We start from the raw sequence: 23,963 nt of genomic DNA on the forward strand, positions 1-23,963 counted from the left end.
TCAAGTGACCAGTGCGTGTGAAGTAATGTGGTACAACGTGCAAAGATCCTAAGTGGAAATGAGCAATTTGATTATGAAAATGATGCACTGCTTGGCATCACGTTAAAATGTGATATAATCCTTTGCTGCAGTATGTTTAAATTATGATTATTATCCTGCATTTATTCATGGATACGATTAAAACATTTTAAAGATGTACAGTGTAGGTTAAGGTGATGGGATTTAAATTTGTGTGATTCTAGTAAAGACCCAAACCAGACAGACAGGTGTCTGAATGAAGGCAAGTGTTGTTGGGTCATCTTTGCAATTAAGGTGGTGTTTTTTTATCATCTTAGATTTTTTTTTCCGGAGTAGAATATGTAAGACCCTGCTCTGTTGAGCAAACATGGTGAGGCTTCTTCATGAAGTTGATTTTCATTGTCCCCAGACCTTGTGATTTATTTCCATTTTTCCGTTTCTGTTTTGATTCATTCTGATGTTAACATATCTTAAAGACAAGCAAAATACAATGCCCATCTGAATATGAAAATTACTTGTTCTTTCTTCACAAAAATCTACATATATTTGTGTTGTGCTTTACATGTCAGTGGGCAAATGCAAAATTGGTAAGTGTTCTTTAGGGTGACAGGTAAACATTTTAGTTATTTGTTTTCAGAGTATATAACATGTTATGGTTCAGTATGAAGCTCGCCATCTCATTCTGAACTACATAATAAAAGTGAATATAATTTAATTGAAATTTTTAATAGAAGTGAAAATTAGGGGTTTCAGGGGGAAAATTAGGGTTTTCAGTTAAGTCAGACCTCATGTCATTCACCTCAGAGGTCTTTATAATAGTTCATTTTCAGTTCCAGGCTAATATGAAGTATTACTATTATCTGCTAAATGTATATATATTGATTTGTTTGATTAAATGGCTAAAGACCTGGTCCAAAGTTGCAGCTTATTCTGTTTTGCTCAAGAACCGCCCACTTAGACTTATCAGTATGTAGTGACCAACCAGGTTTTACTTGCCGTTTAGAGGTGGGTTTATCATAAATGAATTGGATATAGTGTTTCAACTTGAGTGAATTATAACATTATAATTCTAGCCAACTATGAATAAGCTACTGTAGAAGTTTCTGTGTAAAAACTGAGGACTTGCAGGAAAAATTAAGGTACGGATTTTTATGTCTGTCCATTATTGTATGTACTTATATTAACATGACAGATCTGAAAGAGCAGGTTCTTACATATACTTTATTTAACATCCAAACAAGCTAAATATATATATATATATATATATATATATATATATATATATATATATATATATATATATATATTGCAACCCCTGTTGGACCTATAATAATTGCATGGAATAGGACTACATTTGCCACGTTAACACCAGCCTTTCGCATATTTTTATATTTGTTTCCTATTATATTTGTTTTGTAAATTAAAATGATTAATTTATTTCATTCTGAATCCAAAGGTTAAACATTTAATGATAGTTGTTACTATTTTTTGAATGGATTTGACTGGTAAATTTTGTCTTTTTTACATAATTACATTGTTTCGAGCGTTAGAAACAAATGTTTTTTTTTTTTTTTTCTATGTCCTATGTAGAGGGCAACAGCTTTCGGTTAATAAGAAAATAAAAACAAGATTCTATACCAAAACAATATTTATATATATAAATAGAACAAGCTAAGGAAAAAATAGTCAGGCAAATGTAAAAATTTGCCTAAATGTTTATGTCCTTAGAACATTGTATTTAATACAGATATGAGAATAATGTTGCGAATAATAATTTAGAGAATATGTTTATTTTGCATTTTGTATGCATACTAGCACCTGCATTTAATAGGCATCTCATGGAAATAAGAGTTTTCAGGACTTTGACATCTGCAGGAAACTTCCACTTGAACCAAAGATCTCTTCTGCACAAAGATTTGTATAAATATTCTCAACTATGGTATTAAAGATATTAGAACATGATTGATTTACTGTTTTACTTTACACAATATGTTTTTTATAAATGGCCAAAATGGGTTTTCCTATTATAATCAATGTATTTATTTATTGTCTCTCATTTGTTCCTTGGGCAACATGTAATGAAAAAAGAATTATAATAATGATAGTTACATTTTCATTATATTTTATAGAAATATGAATACATGGTTTATTTCTCAATTTACTTATGAATCACTGAAATGCCTGATAAGCATGAACTATGTCCTGGTGTCCTCAACAGTGGACATGTATGAAACTGATGAAATTCTCGAAACAGAAAATCATATTCTGGTTTCAAACCCCACCAAAATTGTTCTGAGATGTTCATTTAGGACAAGCAATTTGAAAATGAGTCCGGTCTCAGAGAAGTTCACAAAAATATAATGTCCTCTACAGAATATCCAAATTACAAAAAAATGTATTTTAGATGTTCTGAAGATGGTTATACAATATGTATAGTTTTTTTGGACCCACTTTATATTAAGTGGCCTTAACTACTATGTACTTACATAAAAATAAGCGTATGATTGTATTATGTTTGACCTGAGGGCAAAAGCATTCAGTGCAAAATAGTTTTTAAGGTAAAGAGTAAACATTTAAGACATGCTTTCAGATAATATATTACAGTATGCTATGACACAGACTGAATCTCCTAATCTCATTCTGATACTCATTATATCTGATACTCAAGTGCGTGTTAGTAAAAGTACATTTGTGTTCCTGAAGCAAAAACAGCATGTCACTTACAACAAAATGAATTTCACTGATTTGAGGGACAGCGTGAAAAGATAAAATGTATATTATACCTTGAATACAATAAAAATGCTTTGGATAAAAGTATCCGGGAAATGAATAAATAAAATGTACATGTAAAGTACAGGAATAGTTATCCCCACCCGAAAAAATATGTGAAGTTGCAATAAATTTGGAGTGCACCATGTGTATTCACTCTTATTACTGATAGAAAATCTACAGTATATTTGATTATCTCTTCTTAGAAAACATCAGAGAGGATCCACAGTCATGGACGGGAGTCTGTTTGTGCTGCTTCTGCTGTCAGGTTGGTATGGTCATTTGTAATGGTTTTAATGTACATGTGAATGCATATGCTTCATAGAAACAAACAGCAATATAAATACTTTCACAGGTCTCTTGAAGACCACTTCTGGTCTTTCTCGTATGTACTACTATATAAATGCCAGAATGTCGTGGCCAGAGGCTCAGAGTTACTGCAGAGCGAAGCACACTGACCTGGCTTTTATAGACCGCATGAGTGATGCAAGCCAGCTGATAAATATAGTGGATGCTGGATACAGTGGATCAGTGTGGATAGGACTGAAGAGGGGGACACAGAAACGCTGGGGGTGGTCTCAGGGAGAAGATACACTTGCACAGTACAGTGCCTGGGAGGCAGGACAACCGAACAACCTAAACGAATGCGCTTTTCTTGCCCATGGAATTTGGCGTTCTTACCAGTGCTCATATCCGATTTACTTTGTGTGCTACAATGGTAAGTTACTATATTCAGTAACTCATATTCAGTTCAGCTGAGACAAAGAGTTGTGACCATATTCTTATTTTTTCTCTTTTGATAAAAGGCACTAATTACATCTTGGTAGAGATGTGGAAGAACTGGATGGACGCTCAGAGCTACTGCAGACAGCATTACATAGATCTGGCCACCATCCACAACTCTCAGGAACAGAATCAGCTCAGAAGTATTGTTCCATCGTCAGCATGGATTTGGATTGGTCTGTTCCAGGACTCTTGGGAATGGTCTGACAAATGGAGCAACTTCTTCAGACACTGGGCAGCGGGTCAACCATCCCAGAGTTCAGGATCTGGTGACTGTGTTGGCATGTCAACAACTGTTTCTGGAAAATGGATTCGTTCAAGCTGTGATCTAAAGCGTCCTTTTATCTGCCATGGATGTGAGGATTTCTTTAAACAAAAGAGATGAGATATTGTTTCTCCATTTTCTGTCTTTTGTGCTTTTAACTATGAATGTGTTTATGTGCACATTATACTCTGATACCAATCAAGTTTTTTTTTTTTTTTTACTGTAAAATGTAAACACTCATTGAAAAGCAAAAAAGCTAAAATATTTAATCATGATTGTATCACCATAAAAGTATTTATGATTCTTACATTCCTGTTTGTCATCTCAATTTGTTATAGGGCCCAAGTCTCCTTACCGCGCATACCAGTATATGAATAAAATTATGACTTGGCAAGATGCTCAGAGTTACTGCAGAGCGAGATTCTATGATCTGGCCACTGCTGACAACATGACTAATGTGAACAAGCTAGTAAATACAGTGGATCCTGGATACAGTGGTTCAGTATGGATAGGTCTCAGTGCTGGGACAGAAGATCTCTGGGTCTGGTCTACGGGAGAAGGTGCAATCTCCCAGTACAGTATGTGGTATCCAGGAGAACCGAGTGGTGATGGGGAGTGTGTGAGGAGTTTTAATGGAAGCTGGTATGATGAGAGCTGCAGCACTGCTCTCCCATTTGTGTGTTTCAATGGTGAGTCCTCTTAGTTTGAGTTTGTTTTTCCACTTTAGCTGATTCTTGACTGAGGGCTGGTCCTTATCTTGTGTTTCTGAACAGATAGCACTGGTTTTATTATTAATAAGACTGCTATGACATGGAGAGATGCTCAGAGTTACTGCAGACAACAACACACTGATCTGGCGAGTATCAGCAGCCCAGAGCAGCAGAATCTGATCAGTAATGAATCATCGCTCTGGATCGGTCTGTTTCTGGACTCTTGGCAGTGGTCTGATCAAACGAAACTCAGTTTTAGATACTGGGCAGCAGATCAACCATTACATAGTTTAGCGCCTACTAACTGTGCTGGCATGTCAAGAACCAATTCTGGGAGATGGTCTCAATACAGCTGTGATCTAAAGCAGCCTTTTATCTGCTATGGGGGTAAGTTTTGGTGGTCATTTTTAAACAGAGATTAAAAACAACTGTGATTATATGATTTTATTAATTTATTAATTTTCTATGTTTTCTTTAACCCTGCGTTTCTCTAGATGACAAGTTAATTAGAAAACAGGTTGTACGGTTGAAATTGTCCTGTAATGGAAAATGCACATTGAATGATCCTTCACTACAGACTGCCTTTCTAAATGTGGTATGTATATCTATGTGTGTATACATATATATGTATATGTATTTGTGTAGCCTATAAGTAGGACATAGTTTTGTTTGATTTTTTTCTTGCTGGTTTTTCAGATAAGTGACAAGTTGAAGAGCATGGGGCTGGAAAGTAACAAAATGAGCTGGATTCAGAGGAAAGATGAAGAGGTGTTTCATCTGGAGAGCAAACATAAAGCCTATTCAAATGATCATTGTAATAAGCAGTAATCGTCAATGTACTTATTTTAACTTTTGAAACAGATTTAAAGGGGTCATGTGATGTTGCTGAAAAGAACACTATTGTGTGTATTTGGTTTATTGAAATGTGTTTATGCTGTTTAAGGTTAAAAAACACATTAATTTCCATAATATATACATTTTTGTTATATATATTATATATAATATATATATTATTGCACTGGCTAATTGAAAAGTGTCATTTTTTACAAAGTCCATCGTTCTAAAAAGCAAGGTGTGCTCAGATTGGGTGGCATTACGCAAATCTTTCCACAAAGTGACGTCGACATGTGGGGTTGTGTTTTAACTAGGCATTTTAGGAGGGCATAGACGAGTCTTAACTTTTATAAAAAATATCTCTTTGGGTTTGAGACTTAAGTTTTTGTAACTTTACAGATCATCTTTTTGCACCAAGTGCTTGTAACAGTACTAGGAAAATGGAAAACTTGAAATCACATCATGACCCCTTTAACTATATTGTTTGGAGGAACTTGGAAGTAGTAGTTGTAGTAGTAGTAGTAGTAGTAGTACCCATTGTTTGAAAAATTATAATGGATAAATGGTCATTGTTTAATATATTTATTAGAATTGATTTTGATGTTCTACATCAATAACTACATTTGTGACCCTGGACCTTCAAAAACCAGTCTTAAGTCACTGAGGTATATTTTTTAGCAATAGCCAAAAAAAATATTGTATGGTTAAAAATTATACATTTTGTTTATGCCAAAAATCATTAGAACATTTAGTAAAGATCATGTTCCATGAAGATATTTTGTAAATTTCCTACTGTAAAAACATTAAAACTTATTTTTTTATTTATTGGTAATATGCATTGCTAAGAATTTATTTGGACAGCTTCAAAGGCAATTTTCTATTTGGAATTTTTTTCACTCTCAGAATCCAGATTTTCAAAAAAGTTGTATCTCTAACAAATATTGTCTGATTCTAATAAATACATCATACATCAACCATATATCAATGTAAAGCTTATGTATTCAGCTTTCAGATGATGTATAAATCTCAATTTTGCAAAACTGACACTTAAGACCAGGTCCAGGGTCACATTTTATTTGCCATGATGATTTCTTTCTCATAATAAATTAGTCATACTGTGTATGTTATTCCCAAAATAAAAATAAAACATTGTGATCTTATTTTGAAATGACTACTGTAATACAATAACTTACTTCCATTTACTTTTGCTTGTAGTAATATTTTTTTCATACAAATTATTAGTTTATTTCATAACCATAAAGGTAGAACCATCATTGATTTGTTGTGCTGCCTTCATTGATATATCGGATATATTGATCATAATGTTCATACTGGTAAATATGTAGACTCAACATATATATATATATATATATATATATATATATATATATATATATATATATATTAGGGGTGTAACGATACGCGTATTCGTATTGAACCGTTCGGTACGACGCTTTCGGTTCGGTACGCGGTACGCATTATGTATACCGAACGGTTCGTTGGAGTAATTAATTATATTTGGAAAAAAAAAAAAAAAAGAGAGAGATAGAAATATAATGATATGCGTTCAACAAGGTAGCCCAATAACCCAAACAACGTAACAGGCAACGCCCCTGACACTCCCGAAGAAGGAAAAAACACCATCTTATATGTTTATGTTAGGCTACTCAGCAGGCGCTCGCTCACTCAGTACGCGCTGAAGGCTCGTTGCAAAATAGCCAATGCGTTTAACAGACTAGAAATGAGAAGATCCCCCAATAACCAACAGGTCTGGTGTTTGGGTGCACTTTGGATTCCCTTTAAGCTATAATGGTGATGGCAAGAGAGTGGTGGATAAAAAAACAACGGTATGTCGTTCTCCTCCTTTCCAAAGCGCTCGGGCAGAAGCGCTCATGAGGCGTCTGTCTTTGCTAAGCAACAATGACGTGCTCTCTCCATGAGACGCGGAAATTTCAGCGAAGGATAAATGGATTTGCAGCTCTAAAAATCGCTTGCAGTAGCTCTGCTACTAAATTTATTTCAAAATTGCAATCCATATACAACTACGATCAGCTGTTCCTTCATCTTGGCTGAGCTCTCAACGTTGTTACGGGAAAGGATGAAGCTGATTGGTTGGTTCTTGTCACATGACCCGCGGTGCGCTTGCGGCATTCTGAAAAGTTGAGATGTTTTTACATTTTGCTGTATCTAAAACGTACCGAACCGAACCGAACCGAACCGTGACATCAGTGTATCGTATCGAACCGAACCGTGAATTTTGTGAACCGTTACACCCCTAATATATATATATATATATATATATATATATATATATGTACAATGACTAGCCACTTTACAGTTTTTTACGATTGTTTACACAGTCAAATTAAAATTTCCACACAATTAGCAAAATTTTACTCCAATGAGCAAAACACCTCCAAAGATTTGCACAACATTACACACAATGTCTGCTTCACCCTTTTTGCTAAACATTACACACAGTGATTTGTAAAACTCTACACACATTTTCACACCTTAGAAACGGATAAGGATTGTGAAGAGGGGGACACAGGGGGGACACAGAAACATTGGGGTTGGTCTAATGGAGAAAACACATCTTCTCAGTACTATAACTGGGCTTCGGGACAGCCAGATGGTGGAGATTGTGTAGCTACTGTTTCTGGTGTTTGGCATGATATGTTATGTAGCTATAAGCGATATTTTGTGTGCTATGGTGAGATCCCTGTTCTTTTAAATGTATAACTGTGCCGTTTAACAAAAAAAAATAAGAGCTGAGACTTAATGCCTTGTCCCTCAATAGAAAATGATTCCTACTTTTTGATATCAACTGCTAAAATCTGGACAGACGCTCGGAGCTACTGCAGACAGCATTACACAGACCTGCCCACAATCCACAACTCTAAGGAAAATAACCAGATAAATAAGATTATTTTATCTGGATGGTACATCTGGATTGGTCTGTTCCTGGACTCTTGGGAATGGTCTGATCAGTGGGATCTGAGATTCAAACACTGGGCAGCAAACCAGCCATCCATGAGTTTTGATAATTGTGTTGGCATGTCAACAACCGATTCTGGGAAATGGTTTCAACAGAGCTGTGATCTACAGCAGCCTTTTGTCTGCTATGGAGGTGAGTTTCCCCCAGTTAACAGAATTAAATGATTCAAACAAGAGGTTTGAAGATCACAGACATTACAAACATCTGAAATATGTTTTCCTTCATTTTGAGCATGACTTAATGTATTTCTCTAGATGACAAGAGAAAACAAATTGTGAGACTGAAAGTGACCTGTGATGGAAAATGCATGTTGAGTGATCCTTCACTATAGAAGGCTATTCTGAATGAGGTTTGTATCTGTCTTAAACAGTATTTAGTATCAAATTCTGGTGCAACAACAGTTTGCCAAGTTTATGCACATCAGTGAAACGGCTGAAGAAGAATGTATTAAATTAACTTAAATCAAAATTAAATTACCTTAAACCCAACAAGCACCAATCATTTCATCATCATAATCATTATTATTGCTGGTTTTATTGTTATTTTTCAGATTTGATTCTTTCTTACTGGTCTTCCAGATAAGTGAAAAGCTGAAGAACATGAGGTTGGAAAGTGAGAGCAAAATAAGCTGGAGAAAGGGGGAAGGTGGAGAGGTGTTTTGTCAGGAAAATAACCATGTGGTGAATTTAGATAATAAATGTAAAAGGCATCTGTGACATATTTGTAAAACTTAAACAGTTGTAAAAAAAAATGAATGTTGTTTTACCAACTGGAAAATAGTAGTATTAGTAGTACAATACAATATTAATGATAAAATACAATATTAATGAATCTGTAACTTTAGATATAAATATTTGCATTCTTAAAAGATTATAGGCTATTTTTCTACCAATTTAATTCAATTATTTTCCTTTAATTCCATTGACTAAATTTTCGTTTTAATACTGTAGTTTAAATTCACTGTGATTTTTTATAGTAATTCTGTTCTAGTACATGCATAGAAGATTTTGAGATGTACTTTATGCATATTGTCAGACTTTGATCTGTGTTTGTTTTTCTTTCTGTGGCCCAGTTTCTGTCCCCCACATTGTGTTAATTTGCCCCAGGTGTTTCCTATGTTGTTTCATTAGTCCCATATGTTACTCGTCCTCTTCAAGTCCTGTATATAGCCTATAGTGTTCCAGTTTTGAGTGCCTGTGTCTTCTGTGAGTTTCTGTGTTTTCCATGTCTTTAAATTAAAATTCAATGTTGAAGAAATTTCCAGTGTCTCCTTGCTCTTCACCCCCACTAATGTGACAGAACAACAGACCGAAACAGTAACGTTGTTTAAAAAGTTTTAGTTTTCCGCTCTAGTGTTGGCTCAGGCCCCAGAATTTGCTCCAGTGTTGGCCCAGACCATGTCAGGGTTAAAGCAAAAACCACTGATATATAATATAGAACTGGATTGCTCATGACGTCATGAAGGTGAAGCCACCACGCCACCATATTGGTAATCACTAGTGTGTGAAAACATCTATTGAATTAATAGAAAATTGTATGATTTTAATGAGAAAACATCACAAGTCAGAGTTTTTAAATCTGAAGTATCTCTGTAGATTATTACAATGCAAACACCCTAGGCATGTAAACAGTAATTTTTTTAATGTTGGGAATTACCCCTACTTATTAAAAAGCTACATTAATTAATTACAGTATAGAGAACATCATGAACATGACATCAGGCGGTCACAACCTCAACATTTTTATAACAAACAACAAAATACTCATTCTGAAATCTGCAGAAAGATTTATTCTTTGTATACCTTTATTTGCCTTGTACAGTTATTCATTGTTTATATAATTTAGTTCTAGTGTTTTTATTCATACAGTAGCTAACAATGATTTAATTAAAATCAAGAATTTTGAAGCATGTAATGGTTTAAACGACGGTTAAAATAACTATTAATTTAGTAAACAACTTGGAAATGCTAGTGAATGATCACGAGATATGCTAGTAAACATATTTGTGTGATCTTGGACAGTCTGAAATAGATATTGTTCAATCAGGAGATTAAAAAAACATCATCATTTATTCAGAGAAAAGCTGACTATACAGTACAGATTTAAAGACATAAAGCTTTATTTCTAAGATGGTAAGTTAAGCTTTTAATTTCATTATAGAGCAATATTAACAGAGGCTATTGAATTATTCATTGTAATATATTTAAATCCATTTCTGATACTAATACATTTATGTTTAATAATTCCTGAATAATTATGTTCATAAAGAAATACTCTATATTTTGTGTTGGATCGTTACTTGTGTCGTCCACCTAGATGGTTTAAATATATTGCCTATCCTGCCCCAAAAGACCATAAACAATGCAAATAACACCTGAAGTAAAAATGTATTTACTTACACATAATATAACAACTAATCCCGTTTGATTGATCTGCTTCAAATCAGGTGATTTTAGGTCAGCGGTTTGAATGTGATTCAACGGTGCTCTCTGCCTGTAGGGATATTCAGCATTGCATTAGTTCAGTCAGGCCACTTTAGTTCCAGCCAACAGTCAGCTGTTCCTGACTTGTACCAATCCAGTCTTGACACCTATCACATGCGGTATTTAAATTCCCATTCTTCAGTGTATCTCCATCGCATCGCTGCTTGCAGTTAACTCCCTCCTCCAACTCCACCAACTGAACCTGTAATCCGACCTAACTTTGTTCTTTCTTTACAGTCTCTTCATTGGAAGCATATTTATATTGCATATATTTTTTCTTATCCTCTTAAGTACTTCCAGTACAACTCAGTCAATGAAATCCTTTGTCCTTGTTTATTCTTCGAAATCAAGAAGGTTTTACTTTTTTTTTCAAATCTTTTTACAATATAATCCACTTGCTTCACAACTTATTTGTTGACTTTTGATCAACCATGACATTACATTATTTTATAATTACAAATAACAAAAAAGACTTCACCTAAACTTATGATTCCATGTAAAGAAATAAAAGTTAGCTTCAAAATGAGCTTTATGCCAGTTTCGACCAGTGTGATGTGCCATCAAAAAAGAAAATAAGCTATTTGAATATGAAAATTACTCATGTCGTGTCAAAAACTAAGCAAATGATCTTATTCTGCTACATCTGCATTTGAGCAAAAGTATTTTCTTTTTAGGTAATGCAGTAATGTTCTTTAAGTTCAATTGTTAACAGAATTGTGTTAATGTGTCTTGTTTTAATGTGTGACATCTAGAAACATCTAGTACACATATAGGCAAGGGGCTGGGGGTTCTTTAGGCTAAACGGTTAAAGTTCTGGTCCACATTGCAGCTTATTCTGTTGTAGCCAAGAGCTGAGACGAACATGTAAAGTGACCAAAGATATTTTGTTTTGTTTTACTTGCCGTTTTGGGGCAGGGTTACCTGAAATAACCAGAGACAGTTGCAAAGTAGATGTCTATAACCTAGGTGACAGCAGCTGCTGAAAGTCTCTCTGTAAAAATATAAAGGATTTACAAAGAAAAAAATCAGAGGTAAGCAATTAGAGTTTTATATCTGACCATAATAACTAAATGAATGTGAACAGATATTAAATGACAGATCTGGTAGCATCTGAATCAGCATGATGTCTTCTTTAATTGATTCAAGTGTTTGGAATAGTTAAGATTTTATGTTTATGTACAATAAAAACAGTACTATTGTGAAATATTAGTGCAATTTAAAATAATTGTTTTCCTTTTTTAAATCCATTTTAAAATCAGTCATTACTCCAGTCTTCAGTGTTACATAAACCTTCATAAAATCATTTTAATATGCTGCTCAGTTATAAGATGTAATGTTTACAATTGTGAATTAAAATATTTAAAAAGAAAAAGAAGGGTGGGGGGGGTGTCGAAGTAAATTTGATCTCCAGAGTACATTAATTCATGAGATTAAAAATGTTCACGTTTCCTATTTATGTTAAAGACTTTTAAAACAAACCACATTTAAACTTATTGGTCTCCCCTAAACAACAACGCAGTTATTAATAATGTAATAATAGTATTAATTATAATGATAACAATTTCTTTCTCTTAATGGTGCCAAGGAATTGACTGACACGGAGAATGAAATGATTGTTAGAACTGTTATTTTGTATGTTAGTATTTTGTCTTTGAAGTATCAAGGGAGTTTCAAGACAACTTTTAATTTTTTTTTAATGTTTTACTTTTTTTAATGTTTTGTCCATTGATGAGATGAGACATGCAGACATGAATATGAGCTATTTGAATAGGAAAATTATTCATATCTTATTATTCACATCTTCAAATTGCAAAAGTCAGCGTGAGTGTGTGTTTGTTCCACTGGCATAAAGCCAAATTGTAGTGCAAACCGAACCTTATCATCTCATTCTGAAGTTTAAATGTTAATAAAAGCATAATTTTGGGTGTTCTGGTGGGTCAGACTCAGAGTGTCATGATCATTAGATGGACCGCCCATGAACTTCAGTAGAGGGCACTCCACTCAGGACCATTCCACCCATCAACCACCAGATGTCACCATATTATCACTTGGACACTAGCGCCTCTCATCTGTTGCACCACACCCAAACCACATCTCCCAACTGCATCACTATCACCTTGCCACACCTGCACCTTATTCATCAGCTAATCTCCTTGCCACACCTGTACCTCATTTACACACACTTATAAGCAGCACTCACACGCAGCCACATTGCGAAGTCTTGTTTAGCCTGTCAGACATTTCCGAGTGGTCTTCCATGTGTTTGTTCCTTCCGTACCGGACCTTTGGATTATTTTACCGACTCTGATTCTCTGCTGCCTGCCCTGACATTCTGCTCGTTTCTGTTATTGATTCTGGTTATCCCTGACATACCTGATGCCGTTACTGATTATTGCCTGTCTGACCATTCTTAATAAAAGTTCTACATATGGATCCGAATGTCTCTGACTCATCGTTACACAGAGTTTATAAAGTAGTTCACTTTTAGTTTCAGGCTAATATGAAGGAATCTGTGGCAATTTCACAATTAATTACAAAGAAATTGTAGTACAAAGTACAAAGAAAATATTACATGTAGCACATTGGAATAAACATTATATTTTTGAATAGAAAGATTAAAATAATATTTTCTTTTCAAATTTACTCCAGTAATCTTTGTTTTATTTTAAGTTTGAAAATCTTAATAGTATAAACATACAGAGAATGCATAAACTGCACTGTATACTGTAGCGAGGTGATATGAGGTGTGTGAAGTCACAAAACATTTTCAGTATACCATATGTATTAACTTCCTGCAGAACATATGTTTGATCATCTTTTATTAGAATCCAGCAGAGAGGATCTGTAAGAGCAGTCATGGACTGGAGTCTGTTTGTGCTGCTTCTGCTGTCAGGTTGGTGTGGTCATATATAATCTGTATTTATGATGATGTGTTCACATATTAATGGTTTAACATGTTGATTTTAACAGGGCTCTTCTGGAGCAGTTCTGCTCTTTCTCGTCCATATTACTATATAAATGTGAAAATGTCTTGGCCAGAGGCTCAGAGTTACTGCAGATCGAAGTACACTGATCTGGCTACTGTAGACAGCATGAATGATGTGTACAGGCTGGTAAATATAGTGGATGCTGGATACAGTGGATCAGTGTGGATTGGACTGAAGAGGGGAACACAGAAACGCTGGGGTTGGTCTAATGGAGAAAACACAACTTCTCAGTACTATAACTGGGCTTCAGGACAGCCAAATGTCAATGAAGATTGTGTCATTACTTATGGCGGGGTTTGGCATGATACGCTTTGTAGCTATTCATATTATTTTACATGCTATACAGGTGAGTTTTTGTAAAAAGCTGAATGTGCAGTTTACCCTGCAAATAAAGTGCTTCAAACTGTTTATTTTTTTCCTCAAAAGGAAATACTTCATATCTAATAAAAATGAACAAAAACTGGACTGATGCTCAAAGCTACTGCAGACAGTATTACACAGACCTTCTCACGATCCACAACTCTTCAGAAAATGACTACATATCTAATATGCTTTATTCTGGATGGCACGTCTGGATTGGTTTGTTCCTGGACTCTTGGGAATGGTCTGATAAATGGATCCTCTTCTTCAGACACTGGGCAGCAGGTCAACCATCCATGACTTCAGGATCTGATGATGACTGTGTTGGCATGTCAAGATCCAATTCTGGCAGATGGGCTCAATACAACTGTGATCTACAGAGTCCTTTTATCTGCCATGGAAGTGAGCATCTAACAAATTATCATGTTAGACAGAATGCCTTATTATTTCTCCAGTGTTCTGTCCTGCCATTTAGTTTGTGCATCACTGTATTCATAACAGTGATAGTGATTTCCAGCACAACAATATACTGAAAAGGCTAAAAAATTAGCTTGGAGAAAGTGAGCAAAGAACGCTCCCTTTATAATCATCTAAGCTTTAACTGAGTTCTAAACAATCTGATCCCGTGAGAAAAGCAACTATTTTCTGAGTTGGTGATTTTGTATGAATCCTTACCAATTTATTACACAGAAGAATATGAAAAGTATGAAGGAATATTGTAGATGAAAGCATGAATACAAAGTCGCCACTAGTATGCAATGCAATGGGCTTGATAGTGACTTTGATCAGGCTATAATCATGACTATATATCTCTAAGATATTTATGCTTTCTATTAGCTTTAAAATCTTTTCATTTTCTTCCTAAAGTGCCCAGGCCTTCAATACCAATGTACCAGTTTATGAACCAAAGTATGACATGGCTTGACGCTCAGAGTTACTGCAGAGCGAGATTCACTGATCTGGCCACTGTTATGAACATGAATGATGTGAGAAGGCTGGTGTCTACAGTGGATCCTGGATACAGTGGTTCAGTATGGATAGGTCTCCGTGCTGTGGGAGTGAAACGCTGGGTCTGGTCTATGGGAAATGGTGCAATCTCCCAGTACAGTATGTGGTATCCAGGAGAACCGAGTGGTGATGGGGAGTGTGTGAGGAGTTTTAATGGAAGCTGGTATGATGAGAGCTGCAGCACTGCTCTCCCATTTGTGTGTTTCAATGGTGAGTCCTCTTAGTTTGAGTTTGTTTTTCCACCTTAGCTGATTCTTGACTGAGTGCTGGTCCTTATCTTGTGTTTCTGAACAGGCAGCACTGGTTTTATTATTATTGAGACAGCTATGACATGGAGAGATGCTCAGAGTTACTGCAGACAACAACACACTGATTTGGTGAGTATCAGCAGCCCAGAGCAGCAGAATCTGCTCCCTATTGAATCGTCACTCTGGATCGGTCTGTTTCTGGATTCTTGGCTGTGGTCGAATCAGTGGGGCTACTTCTTTAGATTCTGGGCAGCAGATCAACCATTACAGAGTTTAGTGTCTAGTAACTGTGCTGGCATGTCAGCAACTATGGAGAGGAAATGGGCTCAATATAGCTGTGATCTAAAGCAGCCTTTTATCTGCTATGGAGGTGAGTTTCCATTCAAACAAGAGATTTTCAGGCCACTCTTGAAACAGATATTAAAACAACTGTGATAAGTTTTCATTTATTCTGTGTTGAGGATGATTTTAACTCTGTTTTTCTCTAGATGACAAGTTAATTAAAAAACAGGTTGTCAGAGTGAAACTGTCCTGTAATGGAAAATGCACACTAGATGATCCTTCACTACAGACGACCATTCTGAATGAGGTTTGCATCCCCCTTAAACACTTCAGTTCAGTTTCATTGTCAAATTCTAAATCAATAAATGTTCTCTGGCAACCATCCACAACACCCTATAGACCCTTTGCATGTGACGTCACCCTCTACTTGCGCGAATTGTGAACGCCATGACGGACGGCAGAAAAGCCATGCTGTTTGTGTTCGTTCGTGTTTTTTTCGTGTTTTTTTTTTGTAAGCACAGTGCAGTGTGTACTGTGTGTCAACTGTTTATTTACAATGTTAAAGTGGCTGACAGCAATAAATATTCTTATTAGGAATAAAACTGCGTCATTTTTAACTGTGCAGAGCAGTAACGTTGCTGAATAGTTTGGCGTACTACACTACTGTAATTTTAATATTGGCCATTGTGGTGGTACTTGGACAGCCAAATATTTTCTGAGGTGGTACTTGGTATAAAAAGTTATAGATCAACTGCATTAGAAAGTTGCATTGGCACACCCAGTGAACAAAGGTAACTTTATTTAATGAGGTCTGTGAAACTGGTGGAAAAAGATAAGGATCGGTATCCAATCCTGCGATCTCCAACTTCTCCAAATACTGTTCTTTGTGAGGACCTACTAGATGCCCTACCTTAACCGATAGCGGCACGACAGCTTGTTCATTAGAATAAACCATAAAGTTTAGTGTTATTTATTTTAAACTGATTGAAACTTCCCGCTCGTCCACTACTATTTAGCTTTAACTTCCTGTGATTCTGCCGTCTGTCATGGCGTCATCACGTGGTCGTAGTCGCGTGTTTGCAAAGGGTCTATAGCTTTGATTTTTCTCTCATTTCACATTGTTGCAGTTATTAGGTTTTGATTCTTTCTTGCTGGTCTAGATAAGCAAAAAGCTGAAGAGCATGGGGCTGGAAAGTGACAGAAAATTAAGCTGGAGAAAGGGGGAAGATGGAGAAGTGTTTCATCAGGAGAGAAAACCTAGAGCAAGTTCAAATAATGAATGTAATAAGCAGTAATATTCTATTTATTTCAATTTTCAGATAGGTTCAAATAACCTAAAATATTCATAGTAAAAGTAGACTGTTTTAAGGAACTGTGAAGTAGTTGTAGTATCATCCATTGTTTACACATCATTATTAGTGATAAAATATGTTTTTAATTGATTGTAAAATTATTTTTCTTTAACGTTTTCTGTTCTAAATATTTATAGTTTATAGTATTTATAGTTAATATCTATAGTTTCGAAAGGAAATATTTAAATTGAAATCATTGAAAGTATAAAAAAGATTTTTTTGGGAAAAGAAGAGATATATATGAGCTATATGTTAAATTAAAGTATGTTGATGACATTCTCATTATTAATTGACATTTGATTGGCAGAAATCATACTGAATATATTATTACACTGCATTTTCAGGTGATAGAGATGTGTAATTTTTTTTATTAGTTTTAGTGTTTTTCTTTTGAAATGGATGACTGGTTTAATATGGGAACTTTAATATGCCATAGGTTAAAAATAAAAGTTGCTTTATAAAACAGAACTTCGGATCATCAAAAAAAATATTTATTATCATTGGAGCAGCCCTTTAAATTCTTAAATAAAATGTCTGTCTCTCTCCCTCTCTTTGTGTGTGTGTTTTGAAAATAGAATAATTATTAGATAAGTAGATAATGAGGTAACAATTGCATATGTTTATATCTTATGCAAGACAAAGCATCTCATATATATTTCTTTTGGTGCTAAATTGTAAATTTACTTTAAGTATTCCTCAAATGTACATTGCTTATCTTGTTTCATTTAGCAAAACATTCTATACTGCTTAGTTTCTCTGGAGCATGGAGTGGGTCTGAAGTTGAGTTCATAAAGAGCATATCTGTTATTTGTTAGGTGCTACAAATTCATCATTTGACCACCAGATGGCCACAAAGTAGCCTGCAGACCCTGCACTGTTTTGAAAGGAGCTGGCTAATAAACACAGATTAGTGTTCTAAATCATTAGTTGATGATTCAGTCAGCCTACAGACTCAGCTTTCTATTTACATTTAATGCAAAAGTTGCTTGTTTCTTTGAAAATAAGTTACTCTTTCATGGAAAGATTCACTTCCTGTGTAATCTGAAACAATAATAAAATAATTGTAGATGCAGAAATATTCATCCATATATTTATTGTTATCATTATCATCATTATGTAATTCATATATGAAGCTGAACATCAACCTTGCCTATACAGTAAGTCAAATGACTGTGGCGTGGTTGAGATCACATATTATGCAACTATTAATTGTGCATTTAATTCTCATTTGCATTTTTTTGTTTTGTCATTGCCAAATCGTTTTGAGATGCAGTTCAGAGGAAAGCGGTGATGCAAAAATCTTCCTTTCGCTATTAATACTTTAAAATAGACAAAACATGGAAGTAAAATCATGAACTATATCCTTTAGAGCATTATGAAGGCCCCATCACTGCACATTATTGCAACCGCACTGCACTGCACTGCAACCATAATCAATAGCTTGTAACTAATGCTCTAGTTTGCAGATTATATTTTTGTGTGTGAAATCACCATTTTTTATGCAGAGAGGAGAGTAAGAAGTGTGCAAATCCTTTTGTTATGGGTCAAATTAAATTAAGATGGTATTTGTATATCTGATTTGTATATCCCTGTAGAACCAGGCCTGCTGAGAATGGATGTAACACTGTCAGTTTAAACACTTAAAATCCCTGTAATTGACCCTGATCAGATGACAGCAGAAGTAGTTCCTGTAGAGGGCAGCAAGTGTGCATTTAGGACAAGTATTTTGTGATTCAACTCGTCATGACCATATTTGGATTTCCTGTGTTTATCTGGCAACCATATTAGTTTGGTGAGTTAATTTGCAAATGGATTTATGTGTAATGAGACTCTGTTTACTACACAACGCAGCACAGATGAGACACTGATACAGTAGAAATTTAAAATATATACAGAACAAAAATGTAAAAAATATTTCATAGAAGTAACACAGTGTAAATGAAATGAAGTATAAAAACAGATAAAAATGTAACCTTTACATTTGGTTTAAAATTTTAATTGCAAAATTATGTAAAGTGTTATTTTCAGATTCTCTTTTCACTTATCGATAATGGCATTATAAATGGAGTCTCTTCTTCAGACACTGGGCAGCAGGTCAACCATCCCAGAGTTCAGGATCTGATGACTGTGTTGGTATGTCAACAACTGATTCTGGAAAATGGGCTCAATACAGCTGTGATCTACAGCAGCCTTTTATCTGCTATGGAGGTGAGTTTCCCCAGTTCACAGAATCAAATAATTCAAACAAGAAGATTTGAAACAAATATTTACAAACATTACTATTACTATTATTATAAACTATTAAATGTTTTAATTTATTTATTTATCTATGACTCAGCTCTGTATTTCTCTAGATGACAAGTTCATTAAAAAACAGATCATCAGACTGAAATTGTCCTGTTATGGAAAATGCACATTGAATGATCTGTCCCTGCAGACGGCCATGCTGAATGAGGTTTGCATCTGCTTTAAACAACCATTTTAGTTTCATTTTTCAAATTGTGTTGTTGCACTAGAATTTGCCAAGAATGGCAAATATATCAAGTATAGCCTATAACCAACCAGCACCACTCATATCGTCATCAATGTTGTTTTTAGGGTTAAAAATAATATGTAGCCAACAGTAGTGTGATGATATTTAAAGTATAATTTCATAATTTCTTGCTGGTTTTCCAGATGAGTGAAAAGCTGAAGATCATGGGGCTGGAAAGTGAGAGCAAAATAAACTGGAGAAAGAGAGAAGGTGAAGAGGTGTTTCATCTGGAGAGAAACCACACAGCCAGTTCAAATAACAAATGTAATAAGCAGTAATCTCTCTAAAGTAAACAAATATAACTACTTACTATATTATTTGAAAGAACTGGGAGGTAGTAATAATAACCATCATTGAAGATGATCATGAATTGTGATACTGCATAATATATTTATTTAATAGAAATAAATTGTGAAAATATTCTTTTTACGTTCTGTAAATAACTAAAATGAATCTAGCAAAAATTTTGCTCTATTGTGTATTCCAGATTTTCTTTTAGTAAGTAAATAATTTATGATCTATTTCTAAATTATTTTAATTATTTAATTAAGTCTATTTATTTTGTCATGATAACATTAAGGTTTAGCACAGAAGTATTTGAGGACAAATCAATTTGAATTGTAAAAATAAAACGTTGAAATCCTCCCTCTGTGAGTTCATTAGCATGGGAGTATCCATTTTCTCTTTACATTTAGACTTCATTTCTAAATGAAAAATGTTTTTTTCAAAACTATTACTATTACATATTACATACTACTACTATTACATGGAAATGATTCTGTATGTGTATCACAAAACTATAATAGCAAAAGGTATTTACCTATTAAAAATATTACCCATAACTAAATACTTCTGGTTGAAACTTGAATATTTACTATAAGTATTTCTGAAATATACATTACTTGTTTCATTTAATATCCAATCAAGCCATACTATAAATCATGACTTTTTGGACCTTTGCTACCGTACAACTCTGAAAACAATGCAGAAGTACACTATTGTATATACGAGAACACTTTCAAGAGTGTATAAAAAAAACTATATCCTTTTAATTGCATATTTAGTTACACTGAACTACAGAGTGTTATTAGTTCAGCTTGTAAAATAGAGAATCAAAATAGCAGATGTAGAGTTTCTAAAGATTATTTGGTAGAGTCTAGTATGACACTAACCACAGCAAGGTCATGAGTTCAATTCACAAATAACATGCATAAAAATGTTTCATGTTAAACAAATGTTTTAATGTAAATATGCTCAATAAATTATAATAGGAGTTAAGGAATGTAATTTAGTGAGGAAGGAAATAAATTTAGGGTCCCACTTTATGTTAGATTGCCTTAACTACTGTGAATTTACATTTAAATAATTTAATAAAATGCAATAAAAAAAATAATGAAACAGCTAATGTTCAAATTATCTTCCTTCTTTTTTATTAGAAAAAATAAAGGACTACAGTGGGGGACATGACAGAGTGGTCTGATGTCTGTTGGCTGCATCAAATAAAACAAGGTTTAAAAAGAACCCAATCAAGGCAAGTCCAAAATGCACCTCCCTCCTGGCCAGGTGTCATAGGGTGCTTCTCGTGTTTATTTTTGCATCCTCATTTCCTTTCCTCCCTTCCTTTCCTCATGTCTTAGCTCCACACCTTCAGGATGCAAGGGAAGAATGCAAGGAAAAGACATGAGGATGGAGGACTTGAATCAAGTGAAATGATTTATCATCGCTCCCTTCAGCGTTACTTCAAAGTGTCATCAGCTGTGATTAAAGGGATCTGCCCTTATGTTGTTAAAGTTTGTTAATTAAGACATTCATAATATTAATAAAGCAAGATGCTTTGTTTGAAATATATGACATGCATGGTTTATTTGAAGTGAAAAGGTAAAATATAAAGAAAAATTATTACAACAGATGTGAATCCTCGCTCATAGCTCCTCAGGAGTACTCCTCACTCCTCGATCCTCACCTCCTCATGGTGCAATTAGAGAATTGAGATGTCCTTCAAGATGGCTGAGCTTGATCGGTTTCCGGGTTGTAGGATGGAGGACGGAGGATCGAGGAAAGGAGGAAGGATATTGAGAAGCACCATTTTTGAGTGGCAAGACAGGGAAAAAAACAGTAGGTGTCCTCGATGAACCCATCAGAGAGCAAACAGCTGAAAAGCGGAGCAAAACCACAATTCAATCCAGCACCAAAGAGGAAAATATTTTAACAAGATTAAGGGTTGGGCATACTATGCTGAATAAAACCTTGAAAATAATAAATAAACATCCTACAAGATTATGTGAATCTGTAGAGCATGTTATTTGTGTTTGTCAAAAGTATAATAATGAACTTTGAAAGATGGTAGGGGATAACCTAAATCTTAAAACGATATATACTTATGGATTAGAGAGTTTAATTTTGTATCTTAAGAGAACTGAAAACAGTTTTCAGAGTGTGTACTGCAGGGTGAAGCAGTTAAAAAAAACCTATGTCTTAAAGTACATTACACGACAGTACATGACAAATAGCATTTACACAAACTCAACTAGAAGTTTTGCTCATGTGATTATAATTCCTTTTAGTAAATCTAACAATAGAATTTAAATATATTTTCTAGTGCATTAACAGTGGTGTCAAAATGGCATACTAAACCTTATTTACACGTTACTTGTGCTACAGTACGCTAATTGTACTTTGTTTTAGCCATGCAGCTTATGGAGAATAAACCAGCAGCCTTCTAGTTACAAATTCCAAGTTTAAAAAAAGTTCACACTGTCTGATGTTTAAATAAGAAAATGTGTAATCAACATCATGTACAGTGTTCTGTTTGTATTCATCACCCCCCTTATTTGTGATTTGTTTAATCTTCTTTCAGTTTAATTTATTTTCCTAGTTTTACAACCGTAGCACACATACTGTACAAAAGAGAGGATCTATGTGAGCAGTCATGGATGGGAGTCTGTTTGTGCTGCTTCTGCTGTCAGGTTGGTGTGGTCATTTGTAATCTGTATTTATGATGATGTGTTCACATATTAATGTTTTAACATGTTGATTATAACAGGGCTCTTCTGGAGCAGTTCTGCTCTTTCTCGTCAGTATCACTATATAAATGTGAGAATGTCGTGGCCAGAGGCTCAGAGTTACTGCAGAGAGAGATTCACTGATCTGGCTACTGTAGACAGCATGGATGATGTGAACAGGCTGGTAAATATAGTGGATGCTGGATACAGTGGATCAGTGTGGATTGGACTGAAGAGGGGGACACAGAAACGCTGGGGTTGGTCTAATGGAGTTGATGCACTTGCACAATACAGTGAATAGAATACAGGACATCCAAACAATGAAGGAGAATGCGGCTCTTTTGCCTTTGGAGTTTGGTATAGTTCTCTGTGCTCATCACTTTTACACTCTGTGTGCTACAGTGGTGTGTTATAAGTTGATTTGTGTTAATATTCAGTTTAGCTTGGGTCGAAGCCTGATTCTTGTTTTCCATATCTCAGTAGAACATGCTGCATACATCAGGGTAAAGACATGGAAGAAATGGACAGATGCTCAGCGCTACTGCAGACAGCATCACACAGACCTGGCCACCATCCACAACTCTGAGGAACGGAATCTGATAACAAGTGTGATTCCATCAGGATCGTGGGTCTGGATTGGTCTGTTCCAGGACTCTTGGGAAAGGTCAGACAAACAGAGTTTTTTCTTCAGACATTGGGCAGCAGATCACCATCACAGAGTTCAGGATCTGATGATTGTGTTGGTATGTCAACAACTGATTCTGGAAAATGGGCTCAATACAGCTGTGATCTACAGCAGCCTTTTATCTGCTATGGAGGTGAGTTTCCCCAGTTCACAGAATAAAATTATTAAAATAAATACAACTTAGGAAACAGCCATAACAAACAGGTGTAATTTCTTCGAGTATATATATAGAAACGTTGAACAGAAAGCAGATTTTCAGACTGAAATTGTCCTGTAATGAATGCACACTGAATGATCCTTCACTACAGACAGCCATGCTGAATGAGGTTTGTATCAGCCTTAAAGATGTAGTAAGGGATTTCTGAGATACAATATTGATATTTGAAATAGACAGCCAAACAAACACATCCCTCCCTTTATTGCTCCACCAACAAATTCATGAACACACCATGCAACGCATGTAACAGATTGTTCTGTGAAACATAAAACCAATGTTACACACATGTCGAGCAGAAATCCCTCATAATCGTGGGTTCTAGCTCTTCTCTGATTTTCCTGTTCCAATAATATTCCTCCAACCTTTTCCTCTTTGGTAATGTCTTTGCTCTTTTTCTACTGTGTCATAAAATACATTGTCTCTTTGGTA

The 23,963-nt window shown here is 34.9% G+C and overlaps 1 protein-coding gene and 1 pseudogene across 1 annotated transcript; both read left to right on the forward strand.

Annotated features, from left to right (window-relative positions):
* Positions 1–3,198: 3,198 nt before the first annotated feature.
* Positions 3,199–5,400, forward strand: LOC113040209 (macrophage mannose receptor 1-like). Its single transcript, XM_026198534.1, has 6 exons — positions 3,199–3,505; positions 3,594–3,926; positions 4,174–4,524; positions 4,609–4,932; positions 5,040–5,140; positions 5,242–5,400. Exons 1-6 carry the CDS (start codon positions 3,199–3,201, stop codon positions 5,371–5,373), a joined length of 1,548 nt encoding a protein of 515 aa, XP_026054319.1. The 3' UTR covers positions 5,374–5,400.
* A 17,157-nt stretch (positions 5,401–22,557) lies between these two features.
* LOC113040219 (C-type mannose receptor 2-like) lies at positions 22,558–23,682 on the forward strand (annotated as a pseudogene).
* Positions 23,683–23,963: the final 281 nt, after the last annotated feature.

Source organism: Carassius auratus, chromosome 2 (genome assembly GCF_003368295.1).
Source record: "Carassius auratus strain Wakin chromosome 2, ASM336829v1, whole genome shotgun sequence".
NCBI lineage: Eukaryota > Metazoa > Chordata > Actinopteri > Cypriniformes > Cyprinidae > Carassius > Carassius auratus.

Coding starts and splice junctions, on each gene's coding strand:
- LOC113040209 (XM_026198534.1), top strand. CDS start 3,199: ATGTCGTGGCCAGAGGCTCAGAGTTACTGCAGAGCGAAGCACACTGAC. Junction 3,927..4,173: donor TCCTTTTATCTGCCATGGAT/GTGAGGATTTCT, acceptor AATTTGTTATAG/GGCCCAAGTCTCCTTACCGC. Junction 4,525..4,608: donor CCCATTTGTGTGTTTCAATG/GTGAGTCCTCTT, acceptor GTTTCTGAACAG/ATAGCACTGGTTTTATTATT.